The sequence below is a fragment of the Notolepis coatsorum genome (assembly GCF_963971535.1).
Source record: "Notolepis coatsorum genome assembly, chromosome: 5".
Taxonomy (NCBI): Eukaryota; Metazoa; Chordata; class Actinopteri; order Aulopiformes; family Paralepididae; genus Notolepis; species Notolepis coatsorum.
In genome coordinates this window covers 106,395,287-106,404,829 of record NC_140169.1, presented here as the reverse complement: position 1 = coordinate 106,404,829, position 9,543 = coordinate 106,395,287, and the positions used below count along the sequence as shown (strand labels likewise).

The window sequence follows — 9,543 nt, the reverse complement described above, 5'->3', positions numbered from 1 at the left end:
GTCATGGTCTGAGAGTTCAGGCAGTTCTTGTCTATGTTCACCACGAGACCCAACCGGGCCCATGTGAGACAAGAGGAGTGCCATGTCCCAGGTCACATATATCAGCCAGTCATCTAGAGATGGCAGAAGCCATCCCTGGAAGGTGAAATGCAGAAACTGCCTATCTTATGTGCTTCCTTACTTGAGCACTGTAAAACTGCATTAGGGATCTTTGTGTTCTGCCGATAATTTTTTAGCTAAAGTTGACAACACCTTGCAGTTTGTTCTTGTCTCTTTGACAGAGGGATGTGAACCAACATACAAATGAAAAGGTTTGGAGATGTTTTGAGAAGGAACAAACAGCCAGGCAACAAGTAGGCAAGTGAGGTTAAAGAACAACAGGCAGGCAGGTGAGGTCAGAGAACAGGCAGGCAGGCGAGACCAGTGTGAGACAAGCAGGCAGATGAGGTCAGAGAACAACAGGCAGGCAGGCGAGACCAGTGTGAGACAAGCAGGCAGATGAGGTCAGAGAACAACAGGCAGGCAGGCGAGACCAGTGAGAGACAAGCAGGCAGATGAGGTCAGAGAACAACAGGCAGGCAGGCGAGACCAGTGTGAGACAAGCAGGCAGGTGAGGTCAGAGAACAGGCAGGCAGGCGAGACCAGTGTGAGACAAGCAGGCAGATGAGGTCAGAGAACAACAGGCAGGCAGGCGAGACCAGTGAGAGACAAGCAGGCAGATGAGGTCAGAGAACAACAGGCAGGCAGGTGAGGTCAGCAGGTGACAAGCAGGGGAACAGAGAGTGTGCACGCTGCCTTCACCAACAAAAGGTATCAACATTAACTTAAAGTGAAAACACTATTATAACATACTGGCAGCAGCTAACACTCATTTTAGCGAACAATAAACTATCTATAGACTATAAATGGTAGGCTACAAATTCAGCTGAGACCAATGAGTCTTCAATTCAGTGTAGAAAATCCACACCAAGTTCCTTCCCTGGAGAGGAATAGCTTGTCGCAGCCCTTGGAGGGCGAGTAGTACTCACTGAGTTTCCCCGCCACTCCGATGTGGTCACAAGGCTACCAGGGACATGCTCTTGAGTAACGTAATTGATTGAACGTGTTGTGGAATATTTTAAAGGAGCCAAGAAAGTGAACTGTAGAAATTCAGATGAGTCAAATTGTATCAAAAGAACATAGTTGTATTTCTGTGGCCACAGAAAAGTATCCTCAGTTTACAATCAGAGACAAGTGTTAAATACCAGCTGGGAATGACAAATGAAAATAAAGATGAACAAATTAAAACAAAAGATGGGTTTAGGGGTTTTGTCATGTCTCACACAAGGCCAAAATGTCATATCTAAGTCAAGCTGTCCTGGGCCTTGGGCGTTGTTTTAAGAACACTGTTAAGACTGTCGCCCTTGTGTCTGAGCTGTATACTATATTATAATAACTTTATTTGTATAGCACCTTTCATACAGGGGATTGCAGTTCAAAGTGCTTTACATCAGTAAGAAATAAAACATAAAATCAGTGTAAAACAAGCAGCAAGAGCAAAGCATAAAGTGGGATACAATAATGCAGATATATTAATCAATTCAATATCTGAACGGACCTCACGTTCCAATATGCTTCTGTAATGTTACAAAACATGATAAGGTTATAGTATGCACCCAGCGGATAGTGGGGTGTAAAGATAAAAGTAAAAATAAGTAAAATGAGCAGACATATAAAATCACAGTTTTTCACATTAGGATCTAACATCCCAACAGGTCACCTTGTTTATGGTTTGATTCAGTTTTAGTAGAATGTAAAAGACATGAATGATGAAATGAGCACATACAGTGCAGACTATAAAATCCTCAGATATATAAAATAAAGGAGAATAAAAACATAAAAACATGGGGAAATAACAGAGCTATGCACTACTCTGTACAAATTGTGTAATAGGATGAAATATATAATAATTTCCATAACAAACGGAAATGTATAGTTTTATTTTGACAACCTAAATGTTTTCTTTTGTTTGTTTGTTTAGTTGCGGTAGTTTGGTCAACGAGTTTCCCCAACTGTATCATACGGTGGGTTATTGGCTGTCATTCATAAAACTGAACAATGGATGGCGCACTAAATGATAAATGATGTTGGCCACTAGATGCCACTAAAGCTCTGTTCAAGGTTCGTCCATATCAATCCCACAATCCTTGCACGTAGTGTGTTCATTTGAATGGCAAACATAGAAAGGCTAGCTAGCGTAGCAATTCAGCCGAGAAAGACGATCGCTTTAACTACTCAAGGTCCCACATTTATATGGACATATATCTCAGAGGAGACTGAGAAACACTTCCCAAAATGACACGGTTGGTAACGCGTACGTTATTGAGTGATCTGATCAGTAAATTAGCTGGGTTGAGTAACATTCATCAAGCCATACGTTTCCTGAGTGACTTGACTTGTCAGGTTAGATGGCTAACATGCTAACGCTAACTAATGCTAGCTCTAGCGGCCCTAGCTGTCTGTCACGGGTCTGGGTCTCCTTGGTCGTTAGCGTCGTCAGCCACTTGGCAAGTTGGCTAACTTTTCACTTTAAACTGCCTCTTGGGTTTTTAAAAGACATTCCAGCTTATCGTTCTGTGAAGGTGTCAGTGCTCTCTTACTGAGCTAACGTTTACGTTCGTTTGTTTGTAAGTTAAGGTTGGCTAGCTAGCGCTACCGTAAAGTTTCCTAACTAGTCTCGCCATTTAATATACAATGATTGTGCCACTCGATGCTAGCCAACTAGTAGCTGCGTTAATGTTAGTTAGTTAGCCACTAACGTTAGCCAACGCCCTCTTTGTTATGTAACTTAACGTGATTATTTCCTCGGGTCTTGTTTACATCAATCACTTTGAATATTGCCCAACGCCAAAGATCTTGCACATGGCTATAACTCACCTTGCTAACGTTAACGTTACGAGAGAAAGAACACTGGTTCACATCCAGTGTTACTTGTATCGCCTCTGCACGTTTGGACAAACTGTTAGCTAATATTAGGCCTCTCTGCTAGACTTTACTCCTTGACAGCTGCGAGTAATGCTGCGAACTGAACCGATCCCTGTCTGTTATATCTGTCCCATCTTATACAGTGTCGCTTATTATGGCCACTGGAGACTATGATTTGCAACAGAGGGCATCCCGTCGGGTCAGGCAGGCCAGGCATCATGTGCAACCCAACCAGCATCCTGCAGCCAAGAAGAACATGAAGGAGGTGGGTGGATCTGAACAGACATTCCGATTGTGTACAATAATATTTATGATTGAACTTGCATGTTTTAAGACAACTGTAGGAGTGGCTTTATTCCCTATCCTTTTGTTTTAGGTGGCATTTTTAAATAAGGAAGAGGTAGATAAACACAGGTGAGTCTCAGGCTCTGATACACATCTATGGAGACCATCTAGCCCAGTCATGATCATTCATAATCACAATCTGCATCCCACAGAGAGACACAGTCAATCCATTGGATCACTTGAGACACCTTTCCATACCCCCCCCCTAAGCACCATGTCTTTGTCCACAACCCTTCTAACATGTTAGTTTTCACCATCCTTCTGTGTCATCTTCACATCATGGTATATCCTAATTCTTTATTATTATTATTATTATTATGCCAGGTCTGTGAGACGCAGAGCACACAGTCCAGCCAAAACAAAACGAGTATCTGTGTGCAAGAGGAAAGGACGTCCATCGGAGGCGCTGAGCGCGGGGCTGCTCCGCCAGAAGCCACATGCAGGCCCGGCCTCTGACAGTGACATGGCCAACAAAGAGAATGAACTGACCTGCGCAGAGGATGTGCAGGGCGTTCACTACAATGATGGCTATGGGTTCTTCCCTGTGAACTCTGCAGAGGCCTCCAAGATGGCAGGAGCTGGCTCCAAGTATGGTGACTACATCACCCAGGTGAGTGGCCTTGATGGAAAGGGATCTCTTGCTGACTTTGAAGACAAATGTTGTTGCTACTTTTTGGTGTTTCTGACTGATATTTAAAGTTTTTTTTCTCAGTGATGTGCCGTATAACTTCAATTAAAAGCGGAGTCCCATATAGAAGCGAGTCCCATATAGATGCCTGTCACTTTTACTGGCCAGGTGTGACACTTTGACAAAAAGACTGGTATCAATAAAAAGCCAGGTCTACAATAATTGTTTATATGGTTGCCATTGACGCTGAGAAAATATTTATATATTTTTTAATCTTTCATTCAAAATGGCCATCACATCGCCGTGAACTGAGGAAAAAAGTACAACCTGAAATTCAAGACAGTAAAGGGGCCAGACTGCGTGGTCGGGGGAGGAAGCTTGTTACAATCTAAAGTGAACTACATTGCAGTGTGGGTGGGAACTGTCCAGTATGAACTTGACAGAGAGGCAACTGGAAACAAAGTCTAATTTCTAGGGATGCTCGATATTGGCTTTTTTACCTATACCGATATTGTCCAACTCTTAATTTCCGATACCGATATCAACCGATACCGATATATGCAGGCCCCCCCCCCAAAAAACTGAATAATTTCAGGTAATTATACATTACATATCTCTTGTCGTGTAATTAACACAACATTATGCATACTTTGACAATAAATAAAATAATAATTTGTTCTTACTTGCTTGCCTGGGTAAATAAAGGTTAAATAAATGTAAAAGAAAAAAAATTAAAACAATTTGAATACAGATATTTTCCGATATCACATTTGTATGCCAAAATCGGACATCCCTACTAATTTCTCTACATTCACTAGCGCAGTCTCAAATGGAATGATTTGAGATTTGTAATTCATGTTGTTCGATTTTTATACAACTAATATTCATACTGGTTTAAATAAACAATTTGATAGTATTTCCCATCTTTGCTGAGCAAGAGTTTTGTTTGAAAATAATGAAAGGCTTATCCCATATTGTCACTGGTCCCAAATATAGGCCAGTTGAGTTCAGTGATTGAAGCAAATAAAAGTCTGAGCTTTTAATTGGAGGTTTTACGTTATTCAAAGATTTGATTACATCCCTGAGTGCATCGTTGCTGTGTTTACAGCTATCAAAGGACCATGAAGCTATGACTCATGTGCTTTTTGGAAGGAATCTCCGGCTCAATGTAGCCTTGACACTGTGGCGACGGAACGCCAGTGAATTGGTGGCTTACCTGATCAGGTAATAAATGTTGATAGATTTGAGTTTTTAAGCTTCTAGGCCCATAAACACCTTCCATCGCCAATCACCTACTTGATTTTCTTTTGCAGAATTGAAGACACAAGTGTACTTCTCGACTGCCTACCAATCATAACAAGAAAGTGAGTATCGTCTGGTTTTGAAATGCTTTGTTATGCTTTTCATAGTCATTGTAGGAAAGCTAGAGAGCGGGTACGATGTAGGCACGCTATAGATTTTCAAAAGGGCTGAAAGATTCCTGATCATAGCTTAACCTCTTAAGCCCTAACCATATTTTCCAGAAAATTCTACTAAAAAGTTAATGAAAGATTGCTCCACTTCTACAAGAACCATTTGCATGTTCTTGGTATCTAGGGACATCAACAGACCTCGTGAATGTATTCCCAGTGTCCGAAATATTGTGTATGTTACTATGCTTGAGTAAATTGTAATGAACCAAAGGAGAATATCCATTTCCCCCCCCATCTTTGATGGTGAATCACACCATGCTAACATTGACCAGACGTGAAAAATCTTTCTCTGAGCTCATTCAGCACCTTCTTGAGATCAAGTGTACAAAACATCTAAGCAAATGAATAAAGGCCAGATGATTTACAGTACTGAATTTTTCCATCCGGACACATGCCATTTGAAATATGAATATAGAATATCAGGCCTATAAATGACCTTATTATGGCCAAGTCATATACCGGTACATCTATGGATCGGGCCATCTCCTCTTTCCAATGGCAGAGTTAAATCTGGATTTAAAGACTTTGAATTAAATCTACTGTAAGTACAGTTACTTTTGTATAATGTCCATAGCTCCACCATTTTTCACAAGATTGCGCACATTTTTTTGTGGACTGGTAAAGAAACAATACACGTTGTATTTTATGGCAGTAACGTTCAGGTTTGTTTGACCCATGAGATATAATCACGAAGATCACGGCAATATCTTTTTTGTGAGCTGGGTAGTGTAGTTTTATGAAATTTCGATGTCCATCGAAAGCCCTGGGTCTCCTCTTTCTTAGGACTACAATGATTTCATGACGCCATCATTTCCTCGTGTCTAAATCATCCAGTTTCCGATGCAATGCACTGAGATTTTTATAAACTTTATATATTTTTTTGTGAAATAAAGGTTTTTCACTAATAACACTTAAAATCATTGCTGAAAATATACTATTTGACTGCTGTTTTGATAGGGTTAGGGTTTACTCTTGGCTATATTTGAAAAAGAAACAACATTAATTAATACGGACTGTATTGATCTATTTATGACGTGAAATAAATCTCGTCCCGATACCCGGCCGGTCGGGCTTAAGGGATTAAAGATCCATGAACACATGCGGTGCCATCGAGCTACTGCCCATGTGCAGTGAATCTATTGACCCATCTCAAACTTCGCTCTCTTTTCTTGATCCTCCAATCACAACAGTTTTCCAGAGGACATTCCCACTTAGTTTCTTATTTCCTGGACCTGTATGCAGTCTTCCAATGTATTCACTGTGCATGGGGGCGGAGGCTCCGCTGCCACTCTCGCATGTAGGCCAGATTGTGTCTCATCACTGGAAGGCAATTGGCTCTGATGTAGAATGGGGGTCAGCACTCATTGGCCACACTGGTTTTGTTTGGGTACGTGCATAACTGCATTGAAATGGACTGCAGAAAGAGAAATTAAGATGGATTATGTGTTAGTGTTTTGATGTCATCACTTTCAGTATGTACAAAATTATCACAGAAGGAACTGTTTTCAAACGGACCAAATCAGACCAAATCATATCTTCTTTTTTCCTTTCAGCCTTCAAGTCGAAGCGCCATGCATATCGCTTGGCTGTTGTGTTGACCTTCTTCCGCAAGTGAAAATTATTCTTGCCAGTGAATATGAAGAGTAAGTGATCGTGCAGGTTTTCAGTGGTCTTCACCTTTCCTCCAGATTGTATTTTAATTGGTTGTTTTGTTGCTTTCTTTTTAAAAGACACTTAGTTGTGGGTTTACACTGGGTTCAAGCGGTCATCAAGAAGTGGTGGCCAGACCTCTCCGCTAACGGCAAAACTCTGCAGGACAGTTGTTCAGAATACAGGCGAGTTGCATCAATTATTATTATTTATTTACATTTCTTTTAAGTCATGCACAATATACATACACTGTTACAATTGTGGTGAAAGCCTGGTTGGATGTTTGTTCGCAGAAACCTTGAAGTGATGAAGCAGCGGATGAAGGACATGTGGAAGGAGGGAGCCCACTTATGTTCAGTTCCAGGAACGACAGGAGAAATGGCAAAGGTGAGCTGCTTTTTTTTTGTTTTTATTTTAGGTTGTTCTTTTACCCCTTTTACTTTGCCAGGGAGAATTTGCTGACTATGTATCAGGGTTCGCACAAGGTCATTGAAGTGCTTTAAAGTGCTTGATTTTTTACCAAAAAAAGTCGAGGCCTGGAATCCCTTAAACAGCCAATTTTTAAAACAAGGTCCTTAAAAAGTCCTTGAAATTCAAACCAACCATTCACATTGAAAGTTTTGTTCATCCATGATAAAAAATTTCTGAATCAAGAAATTTAAATAGTTTTTTTAAAGTGTAACAAATAGTCAGAAATTGGTTTTAAGCCGATATTGGTTGTAATATTGGATCAGATTTCTTTCTATTAAAAGAAAACGGCATTTAAAAGTGAATTGTATCCTTTTTAAATGCCCTTTTAAAATGAAAAATAGTGCTTAGGAAAGTACTTTAAAGTCCTTGAATTTCATTTTGCAATGTCTGTGGGAACCCTGATGTATGCTCTTTTTCGGCAAACGCCCGCCGTGCTACAACCTCGGTTCCACACATTCGCACCTGGCAGCTACTCTGCACAACTGCAAACTTTACTGTGTTGGCCACTGAGCAGCTCCACTGGAACAGTTAAAGGGTTAAAAAGTGCCTTGCTCATGGGCATTTCGATAGTAGTCCATAAGGGAGGGAGGAGCGTTATTCATTGAAATTCCCTCGTGTAGATTTGGCGACCTTCCAGTCGCATGCCCATGGCTTCTCTTGACATCTCTAACCACATTGCCCCAAATTGTTATTTCATTTGACGGTATTGCTTATTCCAGTGTGAGCAGGTTTGATGTTTCATCACTAGCAGTAAAGATTTAACTAATGTGGTTTCTTAACCTTTCATTTCAGGCCATCGAGTCTTATCTATCACAATTGCGCTGACAATAGAGCCCTGAGGAAGTGACCACTACTGCCAGAACACGGGTGGTGTTTTGAACTCCTACATGGTGCCAGAGAAATGGACTGGTTTTTATTCTCAAACCTCTTTACTAATGGGATTGATGAACTGAGCAATTCTGACAACTCCCTCAAATCAAGAGCTGGAGACAATTTATGAAGAAGGGCACAGAAGTCTTTCTGCCAAAAACCAGGAAATGACTGCTTCACATTGAAGTGGATTTGTCTTTTGAAGGAGCATGAAACTGACCTCCATGAGACTGGATCTAGGTGGCTCTATGAAGTGCCAAGCTCCTTCTCACTACAGCACTCTGCCATGACGTGCGACCGCACTTGTGGATGTAATGAATGCTCTTGTTCGCTTTTTCACCCGTGTATTTTTCTTTTCTTTTTATTATTATTTTTTTTTTTTCTCTGAATCAAGAACTTGAAACTGCAGCAGTCTTATTAGAGCTCTTCTCTGTTTTTGTTTTGCCTGTTCAAACGACGTTTGACTGTCATGTAAATACAGTGATTCTTTTAATCTTTAAAATAAAATTTCTAAAAATCGCACATTTTGCTTTGTATTTTGTCAGTATATTCCTAGAGACATGAACTTGAATAAATAATCTTTTGAGTCATAATAGGGCCATTTTAATTTCTGCTGAAATTAGCCTGATAGAAGTGCATGCATATCCTATTGCGAAAGTGGAGATTTATACAAATCCTTAAAGGATAACTCCACTATTTTGGGAAATTAGCTTATTTAACATCTTCCCTGGAGTTAGACAAGAAGATGCATACCTTTTTTGTCTCTGTGCGTGCATTTTAGCTTTGGGAATAGATGCTCCGTTAGCATAGCTTAGCTTCATCACTGGAAGTGAGGCAGGACAGTAGCCTTACAGTGCCTTACAGTGTATTGCAAGGTCTGACATTGACCAAACTTGATATGCATGACCTTGGTGGGCTCTAGGTCAACTCCTGAAAAGGGGGTCAATGTCAGACCTTGCAATCAAAAGTTAGGGGCGCACTGAAATTATGGCAAGGGTTATTAGCCCCCTAACTTTTGATTGCAAAGTCTGACATTGACCCCCTTTTCAGGAGTTGACCTAGAGCCCACCAAGGTCATGCATATCAAGTTTGGTCAATGTCAGACCTTGCAATACACTGTAAGGCACTGTAAGGCTACTGTCC

At 40.7% G+C, this 9,543-nt stretch overlaps 1 protein-coding gene across 1 annotated transcript; it reads left to right on the top strand.

Moving 5' to 3' along the window:
• Nucleotides 1-2,204: 2,204 nt before the first annotated feature.
• On the top strand, nucleotides 2,205-8,922 carry katnbl1 (katanin p80 subunit B-like 1). The gene is made up of 10 exons (XM_084313852.1): nucleotides 2,205-2,342; nucleotides 3,108-3,229; nucleotides 3,341-3,378; nucleotides 3,634-3,919; nucleotides 5,046-5,161; nucleotides 5,251-5,301; nucleotides 6,963-7,052; nucleotides 7,140-7,244; nucleotides 7,353-7,446; nucleotides 8,323-8,922. The coding sequence occupies exons 2-10, from the start codon at nucleotides 3,119-3,121 to the stop codon at nucleotides 8,353-8,355; spliced, it is 924 nt and encodes a 307-aa protein (XP_084169978.1). The 5' UTR covers nucleotides 2,205-2,342; nucleotides 3,108-3,118; the 3' UTR covers nucleotides 8,356-8,922.
• Nucleotides 8,923-9,543: the final 621 nt, after the last annotated feature.